This window comes from Colletotrichum abscissum, assembly GCF_030869225.1.
Source record: "Colletotrichum abscissum strain IMI 504890 chromosome Unknown Scaffold_51.1, whole genome shotgun sequence".
In the NCBI taxonomy this organism is placed as follows: domain Eukaryota; kingdom Fungi; phylum Ascomycota; class Sordariomycetes; order Glomerellales; family Glomerellaceae; genus Colletotrichum; species Colletotrichum abscissum.
In genome coordinates, this window is record NW_026850443.1 from 140693 (window position 1) to 162100 (window position 21408).

The 21408-nt window shown below is 53.8% G+C and overlaps 9 protein-coding genes across 9 annotated transcripts; 3 read left to right on the forward strand and 6 right to left on the reverse strand.

Annotated features, from left to right (window-relative positions):
- Window positions 1–72: 72 nt before the first annotated feature.
- Window positions 73–1087, reverse strand: CABS01_14156 (siroheme synthase; the record flags this gene model as incomplete). The annotated part of the gene is made up of 3 exons (XM_060547496.1): window positions 73–268; window positions 341–822; window positions 977–1087. The coding sequence occupies 3 exons, from the start codon at window positions 1085–1087 to the stop codon at window positions 73–75; spliced, it is 789 nt and encodes a 262-aa protein (XP_060393613.1).
- An 825-nt stretch (window positions 1088–1912) lies between these two features.
- CABS01_14157 (FYVE zinc finger) lies at window positions 1913–4099 on the forward strand (the record flags this gene model as incomplete). The annotated part of the gene is made up of 3 exons (XM_060547497.1): window positions 1913–2191; window positions 2246–2268; window positions 2329–4099. 3 exons carry the CDS (start codon window positions 1913–1915, stop codon window positions 4097–4099), a joined length of 2073 nt encoding a protein of 690 aa, XP_060393614.1.
- Window positions 4100–4729: 630 nt separating this feature from the next.
- On the reverse strand, window positions 4730–7267 carry CABS01_14158 (uncharacterized protein; the record flags this gene model as incomplete). Its single annotated transcript, XM_060547498.1, has 3 exons — window positions 4730–5334; window positions 5386–7102; window positions 7187–7267. The coding sequence occupies 3 exons, from the start codon at window positions 7265–7267 to the stop codon at window positions 4730–4732; spliced, it is 2403 nt and encodes an 800-aa protein (XP_060393615.1).
- A 2310-nt stretch (window positions 7268–9577) lies between these two features.
- Window positions 9578–11242, forward strand: CABS01_14159 (uncharacterized protein; the record flags this gene model as incomplete). Its single annotated transcript, XM_060547499.1, has 1 exon — window positions 9578–11242. One exon carries the CDS (start codon window positions 9578–9580, stop codon window positions 11240–11242), a length of 1665 nt encoding a protein of 554 aa, XP_060393616.1.
- A 274-nt stretch (window positions 11243–11516) lies between these two features.
- On the reverse strand, window positions 11517–12127 carry CABS01_14160 (acetyltransferase; the record flags this gene model as incomplete). The annotated part of the gene is made up of 2 exons (XM_060547500.1): window positions 11517–12037; window positions 12097–12127. The coding sequence occupies 2 exons, from the start codon at window positions 12125–12127 to the stop codon at window positions 11517–11519; spliced, it is 552 nt and encodes a 183-aa protein (XP_060393617.1).
- A 1271-nt stretch (window positions 12128–13398) lies between these two features.
- CABS01_14161 (D-isomer specific 2-hydroxyacid dehydrogenase) lies at window positions 13399–14660 on the forward strand (the record flags this gene model as incomplete). The annotated part of the gene is made up of 4 exons (XM_060547501.1): window positions 13399–13745; window positions 13804–13856; window positions 13921–14002; window positions 14060–14660. 4 exons carry the CDS (start codon window positions 13399–13401, stop codon window positions 14658–14660), a joined length of 1083 nt encoding a protein of 360 aa, XP_060393618.1.
- A 421-nt stretch (window positions 14661–15081) lies between these two features.
- CABS01_14162 (uncharacterized protein) lies at window positions 15082–16767 on the reverse strand (the record flags this gene model as incomplete). Its single annotated transcript, XM_060547502.1, has 5 exons — window positions 15082–15205; window positions 15259–16196; window positions 16252–16502; window positions 16561–16601; window positions 16658–16767. 5 exons carry the CDS (start codon window positions 16765–16767, stop codon window positions 15082–15084), a joined length of 1464 nt encoding a protein of 487 aa, XP_060393619.1.
- Window positions 16768–17795: 1028 nt separating this feature from the next.
- CABS01_14163 (uncharacterized protein) lies at window positions 17796–18267 on the reverse strand (the record flags this gene model as incomplete). Its single annotated transcript, XM_060547503.1, has 3 exons — window positions 17796–17954; window positions 18017–18092; window positions 18212–18267. 3 exons carry the CDS (start codon window positions 18265–18267, stop codon window positions 17796–17798), a joined length of 291 nt encoding a protein of 96 aa, XP_060393620.1.
- An 887-nt stretch (window positions 18268–19154) lies between these two features.
- CABS01_14164 (pectin lyase) lies at window positions 19155–20579 on the reverse strand (the record flags this gene model as incomplete). The annotated part of the gene is made up of 2 exons (XM_060547504.1): window positions 19155–19970; window positions 20034–20579. 2 exons carry the CDS (start codon window positions 20577–20579, stop codon window positions 19155–19157), a joined length of 1362 nt encoding a protein of 453 aa, XP_060393621.1.
- Between the last annotated feature and the right edge of the window lie 829 nt (window positions 20580–21408).

The following is a 21408-nucleotide window of genomic DNA, read 5'->3' on the forward strand; positions in this document are numbered from 1 at the left end:
ACGCCCAATATCGCTCAAACACCCATATCCAGTATGTACGTACACAAGATATGTACATGTCTTTGGTATGTATCATGCGCCTACGGAAAAACCAAAGGACCCGTCAAACACGTCCATCTTGTTGAAGCCAGGGTTTTCCCTCATGGCTAAGAGGTCGTCGATTGTAGGCACCTCGTTTGTCGCATAGAATCTGAGAAGGTTCTCCATGTCCTCGTCGGTGAGATCGCAGATTTCCTCCCAGTCGAACTTGTTGCTGACTTTGATCATCCTGTTGCTCAATTGTAAGCATCTCTTACAGTAACAGTAAAGTAGAACTCCCCAGACAAGGGTTCAGACGTACCAGCCCATGCGCTTAGGGCTTTCCTCCGAGTTCGGAGCCATTTTGCGCAGTTTCGCCCTGAGTGTACCAATGGCCTCGATGGCGTTGCCGGCGTTCTTGGGAAGTGACTTTGCGATATGCCGCCGGATGATGGCAGCCAGTCTGGGGCCCTTGCCATTGGTGCTAACCATAATTTGAAGGGGGCCGTCACGGTGGACACTGCCAAAGTAAAAATCGCATTCTGGGGGTACGTCGGCGATGTTGGCGGGCACTTTGCGCTCCTTGCACAACTTCCAGATTACAGTAGAGGCGGCCGGGTCGTCAATGGCAACAAGAACCATGGCTGCGCCATCTAAGTCAGAGGGTTCGAAGAGACGATCGATGTGGGTAACTTTGGCTTGTTCAACACGGTGGGCTACTTCGGGGTTGAGGCCAGAGGCGGGGCAGACAACGGTGACATTGGCATCGGCATCGAGGCAGTTGAGGATCCGACCGGCGGCAACCTGTTCCAGACAGACAATTAGCATTCAACAATATGGTACGACGGCAATAGTATGGCACGAGGGAAGAGTCATTTCTGGTGTGTGTGTGTGTGTGAGAGAGAGCTCTAGCTACGCCGCGGAGATGCAGCAGCATGGGGTGTGCAACATAACGTACCTCGCCTCCTCCAACAACCAGAACCTTCTTTCCCTTGATCTGCCATGCCAGAATCAGACTGCCTCCGCCCTTGACTTCGGGGAACTTCTTCGTTGTCGACTTGGCGGCCATGTTGTGTATGTGTGGTGCGTGGTGAAGGTGGTGGTTTATGGGACGAGATTTGACTCTGGAGTTCCTCGATGACGAAGGCAACTTTTTGGGCAGCAGTTTTGGAGAGATGCAGCTGCCAGGTCGGGGGCGATAAGGCGCAAAGGCCGTCGATAAGGCTGGCGTCCCCACACCGAGGAACGCAATGGCGGTCTGCACGATAGATGTATACCTCGTCCATGGCTCATCATGGGTGTTGATAGAAGTACCTCTGTATCAGTCGGCACACGGCTGCCCCGCCTTCCCCCTGTCTGTGGGCCCTGGTCAGCGCGTGTGTCCACTAGCGCAGCCTTTAGCGCATGTCTTTAGCGTCCCGGTCTCCAAATCCCGCCGAATGCGTTGCTCCCCAACCCCTGTCGTCCTCCCCTACCGCCCTGCCATTGCCTGCCATTGCCTTTCCCGCCCGCCGTCCGCCTGCCGTCCGCCCACTGCTTTGCTGCTGATTCTCTCCAATCCCTGGGCAGGGAAGAGGCCTGACGGGCTGCGCGGGAACCTACAACTTGGAACTGCAACTGGAACTGGAACCATCCTGCCCTCCACTGAGGTGCCCGTGAGCTGAGGTGACGGGGCCGTCACCCGTGAAGACGAACCACCGCCACGAACCACTTGCACTTGCGACCTGCGTCTGTCATCTGCCATCTGCCATCTACACCATCAAAACCCCCCCCGCCCTTCCAACACACTCAAATTCCGATCCCGCCGAGACAACCCGAGCAAAACAACATCGACGTCCCCTCCTTTCCACCTCCGATTCATGGTCTCGTAGCTATCGTCTTTCCGTTTTCCACGATGTCCGGCCGCAAGCTGGGAGGCGGCCGCATCTTGGGCAGCGGCAAAGGCCTCGCCCCTCCCACGCCTCCTGCTATCAACGGGCACCAACGCACACCCAGTCCCTTTGCTCCCTCAGAAAGCACTCTGTCGCTCAACTCCTCCTCGGCTTCGCCTCCAGTCTCGAGCCCTTTACCCGACTTTGCCCAAGATGTTGGTTCCAACATTAGTGTTGGAGGCCCCTCTAGAGCCGCTACTTCCAGTTCCAAGCTAGTCTGCCCAATATGCGAAGAGGAAATGGTCTGTTCCAACGTTTGTCGTTCATGAGAGAGGCTTGCTAATGGTAAACCACAGTTGACCCTGCTTCAACTCAACAGGTGAATTTGTCTTTGCCTCCTTGCGACACTGAACTCTAGTCTCTGACCCTCCCTCCTCAGACACATCGACGATAACCACCAAGAACTTCCCGAAGTCGAACAAGATGAGGTCCGCACCTGGTTCGACAAGCAGGTGCTCAAGGCCAAACGGTTCCAACCACTGTCTATAATCAACCAAAAATTGCGAGGTCTTGACGTCTTCGAATCCAACGAGTCCCTGCCCATTGCCCCGCCTACGACTGCGAAGCTCATTGAGGGACCGATAGACCCGGACGAGCTCATTACACGATCGCATTGGCAACGACAAACGAGCAACGACCGATGCACCGACCCGACGTGCGGGAAAGGCCTTGGAGCTGTCAATGGAAGCATCAATTGTAGGAATTGCGGCAGGTTATTCTGCGAGGAGCACACCATGTACCAGATGAAGTTGTCGAGGTCTGCCCAGCACGACCCCGTGCGGGGATACTGGGTCCGAGTCTGCGAGACGTGTTACAAGTCGAGAGATGGCTACAACGACCACAACGGTGTCCTGATTGATCACACCTCAACGTTTGCGGAGATGCGACGGAAGAGGGTCGAGAGGCAGAATCTCGAAGTGGCTAGGCTGGAAAAGCGTTTGACCAAGCTGACGCAGTTGCTTGCGAATGCGCCCGAAGATGTCACGACAAATGGAGGAAGTCTGCTGTCGCCTGTCGCCGCTCTTGCGGGTCAAAAGAACCAGAGGAAACTGATTGAGCAGTCGGTTGTTACTTGGGAAGATGACGCCTCCGTCACGCAATGCCCATATTGTCAACAAGAGTTTGGATCTTGGACGTTTAGAAGACACCACTGCCGCATATGTGGCAGGGTGGTCTGCGCCGATCCACTTACAGGCTGCTCGAGTGAGGTGGGCTTGAGCATTGCCAGTCGTGAGTCTCAATCTACGGCATCATTTTCACGCGTGTCGCGCCTAACAGTCTCAGCTACGAGCCCTGCGACGGAGAAGCCCCCAACAGCGGCACAGCCTGGCCAACTCAGCATCGACGTTCGCATGTGCCGCGAATGCAATCACACAATATTTGCGAAGCGCGACTTTGCGTCAACCATCTCCCACAAGCCAGCTGACCAGCGAGCATACGAGACATTGCGCCAGTTCGAGCGCGGTATTCGCCAGCTTATGCCCATCTTCCAACGAACATTACTTGCTCTCCAGCCAGAGGGGGACGATGGGGTCGAATCATCAAAACCACCTCCCACACATGCTCAGATTCAGGAGGCTTCAAAAATCAGGAAACGCCTTACCGATGCGTTTACCAAATACGATACGGCCGCCCGTCGACTCCGCGACATGAAAACTACCTCCAAGACACAGCTTCGCTTACAGCAAGCCGTCTACGCTGCCGCCTCTACGTTCCTACATACCCATATGTTGACCCTCAAGTCGGTGCCACAAATCCTACGCTCTCGTTCATCACAGGCTTCTCGCCTCCGAGCCCTGCAGTCTGGCAACGTGAATGGGTCCTCGTCATCCCTCCACCTCTCGCCCCTCCGTAATCAAGAGCTCGCCGAATCCGAAACAGCAAGCCAGGCAAGCGAGACCAGCACTGCCGTATCAGCGCTCGAGACGGAAGAGAAGGAGGCTCGTGAGCGTTTGGTGGTCCTGGAGGAGCAGCGCTTCATGGTGCAGCAAATGGTGGACTCTGCTCGGGATGCGAGACGGTTTGAGGAGGTTAGTGCGCTTACGCGCAATGTGGAGGAACTGAACAGAGAGATTGAGAGAGCCAAGAAGTTGGTGGGCGGTGTCGAGGAACGATGGGAGGGCCTTTATGCGTCTGGCCTGGCAAGGTGAGGACTGTCACGACTAGACTGCCTAGGAAAGACGAAAGCAGGGAAGGACTAGTCAGAGAAAAAGAAAGGAAAGAGGAGAAGAAGGACAAGCGAGTCGATGCTTTTTTATTTCAGAATCTCACAGCAGCATTGCAAGGCGTTTTGGGGAGGGAACAGACAAAGTCAAGAAGCTTGGTACCACCACCACCCCTGGGATACCTTAGTTCATAGGTGGGCAAAACATTCAAAAGATAGCTTAGGCATGAGGACGTTTTGGAAAACCTCAACGAGTCTTGAAGATCGAAAAAAGACTTGTAATGGTTGAAAGCCTCGTCTTGTATGGCCAAGACGAATAAATAATATCATGATATTCTGAGCTGAGCCTCGCGCGCGCATCTCCTGATTTGCGTTCCTCACTCCCCTCCAACGCCATTGAGTAAAATAAAAACCAGGCAAAAGACCACCACTCCTCTTTCGAATATACGAATACTTGCCAAAACGATCGGATTGGCGTGAATAAAAAAAAAAGGATGCTTCTCCAACATAGGGGTATGACAATATCCACACAAAATAGCTCTCTCTCCTGAGAGCACTTCTCTCTCTTCTCTTTCCATCCTGTTGAGACGCAACACCACACAGTAGGTAGAGTCCCTTAGTGCACCACACCCTCGACGCCGCCGAGGAACCGCCTCACACGCTCAACTTCCAACTCGCCCTTTTCGCTCTCCACCGCCCTCAACAGACCATCAACGACAGCATCGACCTGGTCCTCGGGCTCCCCCGTACACATGGCCACCACGCGCCGGTACTTGACCTCGAGGTCCTTGCTCCTCCCCTTGAGCGCACCCGCCATCTTGCGCGTAACGTCCCGTCTTGCTGACACGGCGCTTAATCTCGCCTTGAGGGTCGCCGCCGAAGGCAAAAGGCCGCCTTCGCCATTCGTGCCGGCCGTCTCGAGCGCCGCGCTGAGTTCCGTCTCCCATGACGATGAGAGGGCATTCGTTCGCCCCGCCCGATTCTGTTCCTGCGTGAGGCGCACTTGTTCTTCTTCGCGGGCGTGGCTCAGGTTTGAAACTTTTTGCCGCGCGAGTTGCTGCTTGCGCAAAGTTGCTTGCATGGCTTCGAGGTTTCTCTTGGCCTCGCCTAGTTGGGCTGATGTTGTGCGGAGGGTGGTGTGGAGAGACTCGATGACGGCCTGTTTTGACTTCACTTCGCTTTGGAAAGTCGAGCTTGCTTCGGTAAGGAGATGTGTAATCGCTGATGGAATGTCAGTTTGGTGATGTGGTAAAAGGGGGACATCAAACTTACATGAAATAATGTCATCACTGCTTTCCTTTGTTGGTTCACTGCTGACGAGTCCGTTCTTCTCGACATCTCCATTTGTTGCGTTGCCGTTGGTTCCGTTGATGATCTTGGAAGCTTCGTCCGCAGGTTCACCCCCAATGCCGAAGTCTACGGGCCGCAGACCAGCGCGGTTGGCAATTTCGCCGTCAGCGCCGACCTCTAGCAGTTGTGAGATGATGCTTCGGTTGCCTATCCGTGCTGCGATGTTCAAGGCCGTGTCGCCGGCATGGTCTTGGGCATTGACAATCTCCGACATGAAGCGAGCGATACCCATTTTGGGCTGTGATGATGGCTGAGATTGTGAGCTGGCTGGAGCGCTCTCTCCCTTTCCATTGGCAGCGAGTTGCCCGTTGGGATTGCTGCCCTGTCGCACGACCCATTCCAGGAGGCTTTCGAGGTAATACCTGCTTGCCGCGTTCCTGCCCTTTACGGCGCTCGTCATGGCAATATGGTGCAAAACGGTCCGTCCCTTGCTGTCGCGAACCTCGATAGTGCTTCCGAGAACATCAAGGAGATCGGGAAACTGTCCCAGGTCCATGGAGTTTGTCACAACACATGCCCTGACCAGAGCGGTCTCTCCAGAGGCATTGACTCGAAAAGGATTGGCGCCTGCTGCAATGAGCGCCCGCAAGAGAGACATACGTGATAACGTAGCCGCCCAGTGTAGGGCAGTATGGCTTTGCTGATCGATAGGCATATCCAGTTCAATGGGGGCTAATGTCCGCAGCATCTCATGCTTTGACTGATCCGAGGTTGCTGAGTCCATGAAGAGGCTCATGAGCATGCTACGCTTCGCTTCCGCATCAGGGGACATTTCGAATGGTAGAGGGCTCAGAGGGCTGTGGCCGTCGTGTGGCGGGGCATTCGCTTGAGAGTAGATGAAGGATTCGTTGGGTTCTGTGGGCGATCCGGGGAACTGGTTCTGGTACATCTCCATAGAGTTGTTGTTGTATCCGAAGCTGTCTTGCGGTGTCATGGTTACCCGCTGTCGCTTCCTAGGCGGCTCTGGGCCATCGAACTGCTGACTTGTTTGCTGGGTCGAATAGGCCGAGTCGTTCTGGTTACCGTAGTCGGAAGCGAAGCTTTGCTGTGAGTTGCCCGGGAAGTCATCGCCATTTTGCATAGAGCTCTGGCGGCTGAAGCTGGGCGCCTTGGTTGGTCCGTTACGGCTTCTCGGGCCAGGCGAGTCGAATCGTGCCTTGCTGATAGCAGCGACAGCGTGCGACGCCGTGGTTGAAATATTTTTGAAAAAGGTGCCGTTGAGACCGGCCATGGCATTCGTCCTTGCCTCGTTCCCGGCATTGTACATTCGTTTCCTCTGCGCAGCCATGGCCTGCTCCTTGGTCGGGGTATTGAAGTCTCCTCGGCCTGCCACTCCTCCATCCTGACCCATGTCGTACGTCAGCAAGGGGCGCAGGACCTCCTCTACGCCGTATTGACGGCAGACTTCGACGCCTCGGTCGAACTTGATCCAGGTGCCCTGATATTTTCCGTATCCTCCCTGGACCTTTTCATGCTCGCCAGTCTGGATCTCCTTTTCGAGTATCTTTGTGCGCTTTCCCTTGTCGACACCGGCCACTTTGAGGATTTGTGTGGCATTGAGCCAGCTGTCTTGCCGCCTGCGCATAACGGCGACACCATTAACTTCCATCTCGTAGACGTCGACACCGGAATAGACGGCCTAGTTGCGCTTGTCAGTGCAACTGTCCAGTATGGTGAACTGCGACATTGGGGTAGCGCGACCACAAGCAAGACCGGTACTTACGCTGTAAATCTGCGGGGCCTCATTGGCGAGCCTCGAGTCCCCTCCATAGGCTCGGTAGCCGCCCTGAGATTGCTGGCTCATTGTGAAAGACTGTTGGGATGATGGCTGTGATTGCGATGCGGAAGGCATCACTGCTGTAGAAGCGGGATTCCCGCGGTTATCTTGGTGTCGGGCGGTGGACAAGGAGGATTTGCGGCGGGAATTGAGGGAGTGGGAGGGTTGGGCAGTTGTGAGGGTGGTCGAAGACATGTGCCAGCGCTAGCACATTGGCAGCGAGCAACCGATGGCAAGGCGATGTGATCGGTAGGTGGAGAGGAGGGGAGAGGGGTTGTAGAGGAACGGAGCTCTATATAAATGAGGCGATCAATCGACGTTGAGAGGTATGGCTTGGCCTTGTAGTTGTAGAGGTTGAGAAGATGAAGAGGTCACAGAGTGGATTTGGGGGATGCGCTGATTCGAAATGCGAAATGCGTGCAACCGCGGCCGTCTTGTTCCCTTTGGTCTTTGGTTGGGGGCTCGTTGTGCGGTGCGTTGCTTTGCGGTGCTTTGCGTTGCGCCACCTTTGACCGGGTGCTTTGTGTGCGTTGTGCTGGGTATCGACTCTCTCGGTACTAGGTATGCGGATGCAGTAGCTATGCCACAGGTAGCAGTAACGACGGATGATGGAAGATCAAAGCAGGGCAGCTGGAGGGACAAGCAGCAGCAGCAGCAGCAGCAGCAGAGTAGAGTCGTGGGTTGTGAGTGGAAGGATGCGAAGGCGAGGTTTGGGTGGTAGGCGGCTATTCTCCAAGGGAGAGAAAGAGGTGTCTTTCGGGTTCGAGCCAAGAGCAGAAAGAGGCGGTGGATTTGAGGTTCAGAAAGGCGCAAAAAAGTGCCACCAAAGGAAGAAGGATGAGGTTGAGATTGGAGCGTCCAGACAACGGCAGACTGGAGAGCAAGTGGATATCTGACAGAGTTCACAACTGCGAGTATTCGTCGCTTTGGTTGCCGGGTCCGAAAATGAAAAAGGGCCCGCGGCACTGGGCCCGAAATGGGAATTTCAATTAACGGTGTTGGGGACGTGTCTGTTTCGCGAGGGCGTGTCTTGCGATGTGAGCGTGTCGCGCGTCTCAATTTACGGCACGCTGTGCGCTCGCTGGCTGGGAACCTGGAAGTAGTGGAAAGGAACGGGGGGAGACGGCTGACTCAAGGGCGGGAACTTGGGAAGGGAGGAGGGGGAGAATTGGTGCTTTCCCATTTGTGAAGCGAGATGCACAGGCCACCATTCTCACGTTCAACGATACATTACCTAAGGTAGGTAGTAGGTACGCAAGGCAAAGTACCTTGGGAACGTACGTATCTTTCTGACTGTGCGCCGACCTCCAGGAAGCGGAAGGTTCCTCCTGGGCCCCTGCTTCCCTCCAACGCGTTCTTGAAAGTGGAAGGAAAGGGCGTGACGCGTCTCACTCTCGACTCACTGGGCAGGCGCTGCTTCCATTCACGGCCACACTTATCAGACCTCTTATCGCGTCTCTGCCACCTCCCCCCCCCCCCCCCCCCCCCCCCCCCCCCCCCCCCCCCCCCGCCCCCCCCCCCCCCCCCCCCCCACCCCAGAAGCCCACCCACCAACACAAGAATCCCCCCCCCCACCCCCCCCCCACCCCCCCCCCTTTTCCCCCCCCCCCCCCCCCCCCCCCCCCCCCCCCGCCCTGAGGGGTCATGGAATGGAACTCAAGCATGATTCTCATCTCATAGCAAAATGAGGGGCAGTCAAAACGCTCATGTCGAGTCTCCCACTCATCCACTCATCCGTCACCTCATAAGGCAAGGTACGTACGGAGTACAATACGACGTGTGCAATGCTCTCAGTCACGTATAATCAAGTCACAGCTCACCTTCCCTATTGTTCTCATCAGCCTCTGAGTAGGGACTTGATCTTGCACTTGGCGTAGGAAGTAAGACAGTGCCTTGATATTCAGCTTTTAGACAAAAGTCATGTCACTGTTCCTATATATCCCTATATATCTACTCCGTGTCTTCTTACTTGTCTTTGTGAATTCTCAAGTTCAGAGGTAAGCCGACCGCCAGCCGATTAAAGGCCCCACCTCCGGAGCTTGGGCCAGTCGGACTCAACCCAGCCGAATCAACGAGCCAACGGGGAGCAGCGGCGCAAGGGGACAGTGCAGGTCCTGTCAGGGCAGTTTCTTCTAAGGTAGCTTGGTGCTCCTCTGCATTGTCATCTGCATGCATCCTGCTCGACATCGCACATGCGTTTCCGCCCGACCTTGCAACAACCACGATGAAGAAAAGACCAGTCTCGCCCTAACATCCTCACCTTCCGATTGACCTTTCCTCCCTCTTTCGCCGTCCTGTCCGTCCTCTGCGACGAAGGCCTTCACCGATACCGCCGCAATGCAGACTCGAATACCTTTGCCACGGCCAGTGCAGCCGTTGCATGTCTACCGCCACCTGCTGCGCTCTGCCACCTACTTTCCTCCCTCAATACGACCGTTCCTCGATCATCGCATACGGACGGCTTTTCGAGACGAGCGGGACAGGATGGCTGAAAGCGAGCTCAACATCCCCGGGTCCCTCAACTCAGCAGAAGCTCGAGAAAGGGAAGAGGACCGGCGCAAAAAGGTCCTTGCCGACGCAAAACACAAGGTTCCTGTACTTCAGGCTGCTGTTGAAGGCGATCAAGCCCGTCTACGGCGTGTCATGTGGCATGCCTTTGGCCGACTTGGCAAATCCCGCCGCGAGCTTATGGCCTCATTTGTCCAAAAGGCGCCGGACCCCAAGGCCGACCCTGCCAAGCTAGAAGAGCTCGCAAAGAAAAAGGAAGAGCATAAAAAGATGATGGAAAAGCGCGCCAAAATCCATCCTTGGAACCGCGAATACACCTGGGACGAGCCCACGCCCTGGCTTCGGCAACATCTCAGTCCTATGGAAGAAAATTGGGACCTTCCCAAGCTGGATCGATACCTCAGGGCGCAAAAGAGCCACCAGCGTAACACCACGGGCGCTGCCTTTCCTAGAGGCACAATCGGCGATCTTGATCCAGAAAAAGATGTACCCGAGAAGGACGGCTGGGGTCGTCCAGTCGCATTGCGGAGAGTAACGAAACTCACAAGAAAGTTCTGGAAGGCCCAGGCCGACAAAATCATGCCTCCGGTATCCCAGGCAAATTGGGAGTCTTTACAGCAGCTCGCATCCGGAGAGGCGCCTCTTGAGATGTACAGGATGTTGAGACGACGACCTATCGCCGGCGGCCCCGTCGAAGCGCCTCAAGATGCCATGACTAGCGAGCGGTCTTCGATACTCTCTGGCAACGATGGAGACGAATGGGAATCGCAGGAACCGCGGGAACCGTGGGAGTGGCAGTCTTCCGCCCTAATCCCTGTTCGCGAGACTGAACGACCAAGTCAACGAGAGCTCGAATTGCTCACCGGCGAGAAGGACCTTGGACCATATTCGCAAGCACGTCGCCTCCGTCTTGGACACAATGAGAAGAGGGACCGAATTGTAATTGAGAATGTCAAACGCCGCGCCTTCTCCAAGCGCGCTGTGCGGCGTGAATATCTCAAGATGTGGCAGGCAACCTCATATATGAAGGGGGGCCAGAGCAAATCGGCAAGGCCTGTGTGGGGTCGCGTGGAATTAGAACTGCCCGTGGTCACTGCGACGCATCATCATTTCTTCGAAGGCGTCGATGCCCAAGGCCGCGTACCGAAATCAGAGCGACACGAGTCTACAAACACGAGCAGTACTGCTGTGCCTGGGGATGAGAAAGCCCAGTCTAGAAGTGCAAAACCCGTCAGTTCTGGTGGTGACGCCGGTGCGACTTTCGAGCCTCGGTCTAAGTCGCCTGATTCCGAGAAGCCCGGAACTCCTGGCGACTTTGTAGCAAGGCCCCGTGACTTTAAGAATCCCAAGCTATCCAGGCCTCCGCGTCAACTCGACAGCACGGCAGGTAGCTTTGGAAACTTCAAGCTCTCCAAGTCTAGAGATCACAGGCAGCGAGACACACGCGACACCAATTCGAGTGACTCGAGGAGAGCATCTTTGACGTCAAAATAGGCGGACAAATTCATTGGTATGACAGACGTCATACCGCCTCTAACATACCCATCAAGCCAAAGGCGCCCAGGGAGGCTAGAAAGCCGAGATATCGAGAGTCCGTGTACTAGAATGGCCGGATCATTTTTCTTACAGGCAAAAGAATGCCACAGATAGTGAGGGAGAGCATCTCAGAAAGGTATCCTCTGGATTAGCTGTGTTGCTGGTCTCATACTTTAACGATGTATTATATGACTGTAACTATTTTTTCTTCTTTCGGTAGAGACTGGCCTCCTCACGAATCAAGCAAGCCAGCCAGCTTCGGCAGGGCGTCGCCATCGACGCGCATGCCAACCCAGTCGTTCATGGCCTTTGCGCCAATGGACTCGTAAAACTTGATACTCGGCTCATTCCACTTCAAGACGGACCACTCGAGCCGTCCGCCCTCCATGGCGACGACCTCCTTGGCCAGCTCGACGAGCAGCCGCTTGCCGTAGCCCTTCTTGCGCTCCGACAGACGCACGTAGAGGTCCTCGAGGTAGACGCCCGGCTTGGCGCGCCAGGTGCTGTAGTTGTAAAAGTAGAGGGCCATGCCGACGCCCTCGCCGGCCTCGTTGAAGAGGAGGAGGCAACGCGCGGGTTTCGACGGCGATGTGGGCTCCGTTTGGGGTTTGCCTGGCGTGTAGGTTGTTTCCTGGGGTGACGAGGGCGCAAAGGCGACTGTGGCGCCGAGGGTCTCTTCTGTGGCAAGGACGCTGTCGAGCTCGTGCTCGTAGTCTGCGAGCTCTCTGATGAGGCTTAGGATGGTGGGGATATCTGGTGGGGTGTCAGTCCTGGGCCCCGTCTGCCATGGTTCCGGAGATGGAGTGCCTTACCCTCCCGGCGGGCGTGTCGGACAGATGCCATCTTCAAGTGTACAAGATGGTTGCTACTGTAATTCTATGATGAGTGAGACTACGATATGAAAGGCTAGCAGAGCCTCAAATGTCGTGATCGAGAGGCAGTATTTGTACCTCTACTGTATTCTACAACGTATCCATAAGATGTTAGAAACGATCGTCAAGGGCGCGCCTCATGTCATGTGGTGGGGAAGCTTGTATGCAGGCCCCCTCAGTTGTCCCGGCAGAATTGACTCGTCGTTTTCACCGCCTGCTTGGATGTTTCATATGGGCTCTCATGATCGTACTCATTGGGCTACACAAAGAGCAAAGCTTAAGGAGTCTTTGTGAGTATCTATAGCATCTCATTTGATCGATGAGGTGTCATAAATGAAATCGCCAAGAGCATGGGTTTTAGTTGTGGAGTTGAGCAGCGAAATCACTCTTATCGTGAATTACAAAGCATCAGCGTATCATTCCGAAGACCCCGGTCAATTAGAGTACACTGTCATATGTCAAGTCATCGATGCAGGTACTAGGAGTGAATGAAAGTCTTCCGTCTACTTCAAAACCCAATGGCGTTCTTATACGCACAAATGTATGAGGCCCGGCGTTTAGAACGGGAGTTGAGACTGGTGTACGGCGGGAGAACCGTATCCAACACCGCATCTCCAACCCGTCGCCGACACCGGTCCGGGACGGATTGATAAGTTGATGCTAATACAGCCAATGCCGCTTCACAATTGGACCAGGACGGTCCTTATCCTTGCTCAGTGATGATGACATGGACGATGTTGCCGCACGCCATTGACCGAGCCGTCTGAACCCCAAGAGCGCCCTCTCCCCCCAACACAGTTCTACAGTGAGAGTAGTACATAGGAATTAAAGTCCTTGGCTTGGTTCATTGGTGTTCCCCCCACCCCGGCCATCGGTCGCATCGGCGGCTTTCCGACCTGCCTGTTGCGCAATTCGACCCTGCGATGCGCAAAGCAGCTCCCCGCACCCCGACGAATCCCATAAAGATGCCGATGGTGGGATTGAAAGTGCGACGGTTGGAGATTTGAGAAGCTTGGCCTGCTTTACTGTGCGATCATCAGCTGAAACGAAACCAAACCCTCCAATCCCGTCGGAGCTTCTCAGACTCTCAAACTCACACAAACGGCTTTCATCTCATCCCGAGTTTACCTCAGCGTTGCTTTATAAGCTATAAAACCAAGCTTATCGCCCAACTTCCTCTCTCACTCCTGAGATCCTCCCCCTGAGGCGTCCCTCATAAAACAACCCACCACACCAATGATCATGCTCCTCCCGCCACCGAACAAGACCCTCAAGGGTCACAAGCTTCTAGTCCTCTCGCAATTCCCGCTGCCGCAGGAATGGCTTGACAGGGTGCGCGCCGAGTTCCCCGACCTGAAGGTGGTGCATCACGAGCTAGGCTGGGCCGACAGGAAACCGAAAGACAGCTTCAACCATGATGAGTGGAAGGACGTGACGATCCTGCTGACTGGCAGCGCCCTGCCCGCCATCGAGGACGCGCCCAAGCTGCACTACGTCCAGCTTCAGAGCGCTGGCGCCAATCACATCCTCACAGACCCGTTGTTCAAGGATACGGATGTGAGCTTTTGCACGGCGAATGGTGTCCATGGGTGAGATTTGTCGTTCAGATTTCTGGATGAGGGCTTCCTACTGACATGAGAACCCTAGACCTCAGATTTCTGAATGGATCATAACAACATTCCTCTCGTTCCAGCATCAACGTAAGAGATACCCCATCGCAATCGTAGATATTCCCGGAATCACTCATCTAACTTCAACGCCCAGTTCCTAAATACATCGACAACTACCGCTCCGGCCACTGGCAACGCGGCAACGATTTCGTGGAAGACGCAGTCGGCCGCACAATGTAAGCCCCCTCACTCATACCCAAACGCCCCAGGACCCATTTCTCACAGATCCTCAGAGGCATCCTCGGCTACGGCAGCATCGGCAGACAAACCGCCCGCGTCGCCACCGCCCTCGGCTTCAAAGTCCACGCCTACACCCTCCACCCGCGCCCGACCCCCGAATCCAAGCGCGACGACTCCTACACGCCCCCCGGGCTCGGCGACCCGGAGGGCAAGTTCCCCTCCAAATGGTTCTCGGGCGCCTCCAAGGCTGACCTGCACGCCTTTTTGGGTTCCGGGCTCGATTTGCTGGTCGTCGCGACGCCGTTGACGGATAAGACGAGTCACCTGCTCTCGGCCGAGGAGTTTGGCATCTTGGCGGAGAAGAAGACGTTCATTTCGAACATCGCGCGTGGTCCGATTATTAATACGGATGATTTGATTACGGCGCTGGAGGAGGGGACGATTCGAGGGGCGGCGCTGGATGTTACGGATCCGGAGCCGTTGCCTGATGGCCACCCGCTTTGGAAGGCGAAGAATCTGTTGATCACGCCGCATATTAGCGGGTTGTCTACGAGTTATGGGGATAGGGTTTTGGGGATTTTGGAGTTGAATTTGAAGAGGTTGAGTGAGGGGAAGAAGTTGGCAAACCTTGTGAACAAGAGGGAGGGATATTAGGTCGCTTAGGAGGGGATGGGCTGCGGTAGAAGACTATAATTGCGATGAATTGATGAAGTCTAGAAGAATATCACAAATTGTCTCTGTTTTCAGATCACGAGGCAGTGTTCATGTTTAATGTGCAAGCATCGATGTGGCCTCGTATCATCACCATTACCGTCCAGAGACCTTTTCTCGCTCAGATTTCACGCCACATATTCAGGAAAAGACGTATAACTTGTGTTAATCAATTCAACACGTTAGTGTTTTACAACTATCGACGGCATTTGGTTACGAAAAGATCATTCTCCTACGGGAATGCCGCGAAGATGTCACTGGCGTTGCCACTATCGTCAACGAATACCAGTCTCCCATGAAGTGGAATCTGCTGGTGATTCCACCTTTACTACCTCTTTCCTTTGAGCTCACCATGACCGCATAATCAGACTGCCGCAACTACAGGCGTAGGCCCCTTCTGATCAGACGTCTGGTAGCTCGTTGATGGATGCCCGTCACTAAATCCCGCAGTACTATCACTATCCTGAGCTTTGCGTATCCTCTTCTCCCTAGCAAAAAGTTAGCTCTTGGCCTTCCACTGCTCATGATCAAGCGAGCTTACCCATGAGAACCTAGCAAAAGCCTCACAACCTGCGTCATGATAACCAGCAGCACAACCATGACGGCAGAGTACACATAGCCCTTGGGAAACCTTGGGGCTTCGACGGTTGGGTACACAAACAGCGGAATCCACGCGTTTGTAGATGTGGCGATGGCCGTCATGAGGATCAATGTCAAAGCCCGCTCCTCAATATTGTGTTTGAGGATGATGTTGGCCCATCCGTACAGCACCGAGGAGACCGCAACCGCAGAGTATGTGGTGCTAAATGCATACCACTTTGCGGCTTCCGGCACGTTCCAGATGGCCAATATGACCAGTCCCGAGAAGTTGATCGCTGACGCCAGAGTGATTGCAGCAGGGCGCCCAATCCACAAGTCTGCGCTAAAGTTGATGAACAGAACGAAGAAGATTCCCAGCCCGGGGCTTAGCGCAGCCAGGTTATTCATCTGAGCTGTGCTGTATCTGCCGAGACTCTTGATCCACAGCAAGAACGCCGCGCTGTTTGCACTGGTGTTGAAGAAGAGAATATTCCAGATGATCAAGACGTAAAATCGCCAGTTCGTAAAGACTCGTTTCAAAAGGTTCAAGGAGAAGGGTGTGCTCTTGACTGATGCGCCAGCCTTTTCCAGACGCGAACGTGCCAGCTCGAGTTCGGACTCCTTCATGAGCAGCTTGTTTGGCTTTGCAGGTGTTCCGGGCCAGACAAAGTATCCGATTACCGCGAGAGGTAGTGTGATGATTGCGTTGATGATGAAGAGCCAGCGCCAGCCGGCTAGGCCGTGGGTCCCGTCGAGGTATGTCACTGCTGCCGCTTGCAGTAAGGATGCTGTCAAGGTGCCAAGGGTAAGACCGATATAGAAGATGCCGCCTCTGCGGCCGATCTCGTCGCTTCGATACCATGAACCGAGGACGAAGTGAACTCCTGGGAAGTACGAGGCCTGCTCTGCATGTTAGCTTCAATCCAAGACGGCCGAGGTAAAAGAGAAAATTCACTTCGAAGATGGCCACCATGAATCGATATGCCATAATTTCCGCGTAGCTCTGAGCACGGTACTGCAGCAGGGTAAACAGGCCCCAACCTAGATCTAGGGTCGGAACAAGCACATGCATCGGAACTCTTGGAAACAGGTAGATAAACGGCAAAAGACCGACTACGTTGCCCACGACGAAGATGGTCTGGAATTGGACGAGCTCATTGCCGTGGAAGCCGAGCTCATCGGCCATTCCAGAAACGTAGGCATTGTCTATGTTGTTGTTAGCTGCAACGAAAACCTTCAAATTTTGTCTTGAAGGGTCGCTTACTGATGTTGATCTGGTCGATGTACTTGACCCAGTAGATGATGCTGCGGATGTATGGTCAGTCTTGTCGAAGAGACCATGCAGAAACATCAAGACATACAAAGCATATGGTACGATGAGAAAGTCGAGTTTGAGGATCAGTTTCCTCTCCTCTGGGCTATCGGTAGGTGCAAACCAGTGGTACCAACGGCGAACCGACGGAGTTGACATGGCGTATGAGTCTGAAATCGGATTTGGACTTGCAACAGTACCGGAAGGAACTATCGATACCAAAGCAACATCGTCTTTACCAAAGAGTATTTATCGTTGCCACGTTCGACGAAACCTCAGACAGATGATGCTCTGGTAAAGTCGTCAACGCCGCATCGGAGCACATCACCAGCGCCCGTGTGTCGGGGTTCTCCCGATGAGGATCCAGACTCGCGCACCCATGGCAAAATGGCTCGGCAATAAAGAGGATGTAGTTATTTTCCCGATCGCTTATCTGGTCTTTATATCTGCAAGTTGTGGTTGGACGACGACCTTTCCTTTAAATATCGTTTAGACGTCTTACCGGGGTTGTTGGGGATGATGCCATCCTGTGTAACATTGCGCGAGCGGGTACGCGGCAGTTGGTATTGTCTTTCCGTGCAGAAACGTAACTCTTGGTTAGAAGAGATTCTACAGTAAGTTTAAGACCCCGGACTCTGCATCCAAGGTCCTAAGCATCTGCCCACAGTCTCCATACCAAGCTCATTATAGGCTACGAGTTTGCTTTCTGAGCCAAAGATAGTATATTTAAACACCTCTCTAAAGTTTGGGCAGGGTTCACTACTTTGCTGTGGCCCAAAGGGAAATAGCCAAGATTATAGAAGCTCAATTGGGAACTATTGATAGGGCATCTTGGTAAGGATCTCTTAAGTCTATTCTGTACTGTAAATTACCCGATCTTGCCTGGTTTGGGCGCTTTCTCTTATAAAGAGTCCACAGAGGCTGATGACTAAAGCGGCAACTATAGGAATGAAGTAGTCGTGACTTCAGCAACGAAGAGCCGTAGGACGTATAGGGGTCCACAATTGCACAGATACAAGAGTTGAAGCGTTAAGACATACAACTGAAGTCTATTCAAGTGTGGTACATTAATTCACGCATCTCGGGTAACAGGTACAATTTAGCTCATCTCATTCGAGCAGTGGTTTGAGACTAAAAGGCTTGGCTACAAAACATACGGCTGATCTAAGCTACCTTAATCAAGCTCCTTACTCGCTGCCCATAGCACCGGCAGCAATGCAGGCGTTCGAGAAGCCATCGCCGTCCATCTGCTTGGAGGGGGAGTTGCAGACACGGTGACCATCGCTGTCGCCGAGCGTGCAGTCGGAGCAGAAACCGGGGCAGACCTTGTTGGTCACAGCATCGTTCTAATTCGCTGTCAGTTTCTGTGTTTCGAGCACCAGGCCTTGGTCTGGAGTCAAGAGCTTACGGGGAATGCGAAGATGAACTGGCCACTTCCAGAGGCAGTAATGCAATGAAGCTGGGTGTGATGCTTGGCGGTGACACTAATTGATGGTCTGTTAGCCACAAACTTCTGGAAATTTGTATCTCATGCGCCCTGTCGTAAAACAATAGAAGAAGAGAAGGAGTTACGAATGGGCAGAAGAGAATAGGGATAGCGTACCCAGTCGCGGTAGCGAGGATGAAAGTCATCATGGCGGTCACGGTAGAGAACTGCATTTTGAATGGGAAGTAGGTAGGGCTGATTGCAAGAGAGTTCGTTGAAGTGAGTGAGTGATTCTTGAAGCGACTGTTGACTGTTTGCTTGAGTTATAAGTTGTGAAAATGATTATTGTAAAGAGGAAAATGTAGATACTTAAATAGCTATTGCTTGGCATGTTAGTAATTCATAGTCGAAGGGTTTAACATACTTGAAGCAATCGCCGGGTTCAACTAGATCGGATCTCCAGTGGTTCCCGGTACTGCCGCAAGGCTGAGATGTGCGATGATAATGTTCACGACTCAAGAGAGTGGTGAACTGGAGACAAGGCGTGGCCTGAGCCACGGCAGGGAGCGAATGCGAGAGCGAAAGTGGGAACAAGAGGCAGTGAAACCCACGATTCGACGAATAATTCTGCCATTGCTTTAAGTCGCCCACAATTGAAGCTTTCATCCCGGGAAATCGGAACATGAGAAGCTTTGGTAATCGAGGCAATTTGACTGTTCGTCTCATAGTCAATAACGGATATTGTCCGCCGCCGCGGATCAATCTCACCTTACCCAGCCCACTAAGGCAGGCAGTTGTCAAATTACATGCGCTAGTTATACGAGCTGAAGCTCTAGAGACTCATGATCCATGCATGGATAGTGGTTTCAGTATTCACATCAAATCAGGAAAGTATTCGCCTCCAAAGACGTTACCTGATGCAAAACGCTGACTTTTTCTACGTGGCTCCAGGCCAAAAAAATATAGTTCAGAGGAAAAATATACATGCATGGATCCGATGAATCCGAAATGATATTACAAAAGGGTGGGTATCGCAACTCAATGCCGTTACCCGTGATTATGTGCACACCTGTTCCCTCTCTTGCTTTTGGCCGTGTCTGGTTGACTTCATTCCATCGACTTAGACGCACTGGGAATACCAGTCGTTGACAAGCTGACACTTGCCAGATGCGCAGGTAGTGGCACCGGAGTAGCCCTGGCCACCGCACTGGCCGTACAGGGCAACGGATCCAGAAGTCGCAGCCTCGGAAGCCTTGGGCGCAGCAGAAGTGGATGCGACGGGAGCGGCCGAGGGAGTAGTCTCGACGGTATCAACGGTCTCGGCAGCAGCCTCAGTTGTAGCATCGGAGGAAGACGAAGCGCTGAGCTTGCCCATGCCGGCGTTGCTGGGGACGGTGGTCTTGATCGCACTACCAGCTGCGGCGCTGGCAATGGTGAGACCATCAAAGTCGCTGAAGAAAGAGGTATCGGTGTACTTGAACGCGTCGGTGGTGTCCTCGAAGACGTTGAGTTCGCACGCTCTGCCCAGCGCAGTCTTGCACTCCGCAGCGCTGGTCGCATCAGGAGCGGTGAAGAGCTTGCCCTGGTAGTCGGAGACGAGCTGGTTGACGTTGATGAAGGCGTTGCCCTCGAAAATACCGCGAGCGGTAGCCTCGCCACCCTCAATGGCGTGTCCCTTGGTGTCCTCCCAGACGTTGTTGACAGCGTGAAGCAGGGTGGAACCACTCAGAGCGGGACCACGACCGGCGGTCATGTACACGTAGTTGTTCTTCATGGTAATCTGGTCGTCTTTACCAACCATTTCGAAAGTCCAGTAGTGGTATCCATCGCAGCCAGTGGAGTAGGTCGAGTTTCCGTTGATGAAGTTGTTGGATAGGGTGATGCGCTTGCTAGCAGTGAAGCCGAACACGTAGTGCTGGCGCCCGGGACGGGTAGTCTTGATTCAAGTCAGCTTTCAATTAAGGTACAAATACTTAGATTATGGCAGAATGTGACTTACCGTGACGTGGTCGACCCAGACAAGGTCAGCGCCGGCGAAAGAAAGAGCGTCACCACCCCAGACGTACTTGTGGTTCAGGTCGGTAATCTCAATGTTCTGGATGATGACGTTGCTACCCTGCATCCTCAAGCCCTTACCTTTGATGACGCCCTTGTTACCGACACCGATGATGGTCTTGTTGGACCCGACGTCGATAGGCGTACGGGCGGCCTTGTACCAAGTGTCCGTCTCCTTGGTGGAACTGCCGCAGTCATCCTGGATGATTCTCTGGCAAGCGGCGCCGGTCCCCCAGCTGGCGCATGCTGTGCCGGTCTCCGTGCCCTCGGACTCGGTAAAGTCATACTCTTGGGAAAGAGCAATGACACGGGGCTCGTCGTCGGTGAGGTACTTTGTCAGCTCGTCAATGTCCTTGGGCGTGACGGCGGCAAGACTTCCACCACCGGTAACTCCGGCCGCGAAGCCCTCCGCCTTTCCGCTCACGGTCTGAGCGGAAGTCAAATTGGCAACGGCCGCCAAGACCGCCAAGATGGTTGTAGCCGACTTCATTGTGTCCGAAGGAGACGCGGAACCCGCGGAGAGTTTGGGAAGCGGGAAAAGTATATAAAGACTGAGAAGAGAAGGAGAGTAGATAATAGTGAGTTCCTGAACTCAACGAATGGACAGACTCGATTGAGACAACTCGAGACCAAAAAAGTTAAAGAGAGACTTGAGGAAAACCCAACAGCAAGAGAAAATATGTTGAGAAACACCGAGCCTCATCGAATTCCTGGGAGGCGGCAGCCTCTGATAAAGCATCGATGCCAGCCATTCCTCGTACGTGAACACGGTAAAGCCCTTTAGCTCACAAAGATGAGGAGTCTTTCTACTTGGAACAGACCACGCCTGTCACTTTAATTAAACTGACAGATCGAAAAGCTGTAAGGCGCTCCCCAGAAGCCCTTTGATTGGTTAGTTACAGTCTTGCTGCGGCGCGTGCGCCCTACGCGCCCCCCTGAATGGGACACAAAGTCTGCTCGATTGAGAGTAGTGACGTCTCCTCCACGGCCCCATATGCCAAATGCAAGTGAATATCTGCGGGACTTCCTAATTGTGTTCTCTTTGGGCAAGTCGTTTGTGATGCTAGCTAATGGACCTGCGCGGCCTTTCTCCGTCACGGGAAACCTCCTCGACCCAATGCAGCTCACACTCGCAGCGGTCGGGTCCAGCAAAGTGTGGTCCACATTGCGACTATCTCAGCAAATGCGAGAAAGAAATCGGCCGGTTGATGCCGTATCAAGCCAAAGGAATGCATCGCTGAGAGAAAATACTGAGGGTAACGGCGTGAAGGGGCCGGAGACAAGAGCCACTAAACTGGAGTTTTGGCAAGGGTCACTTT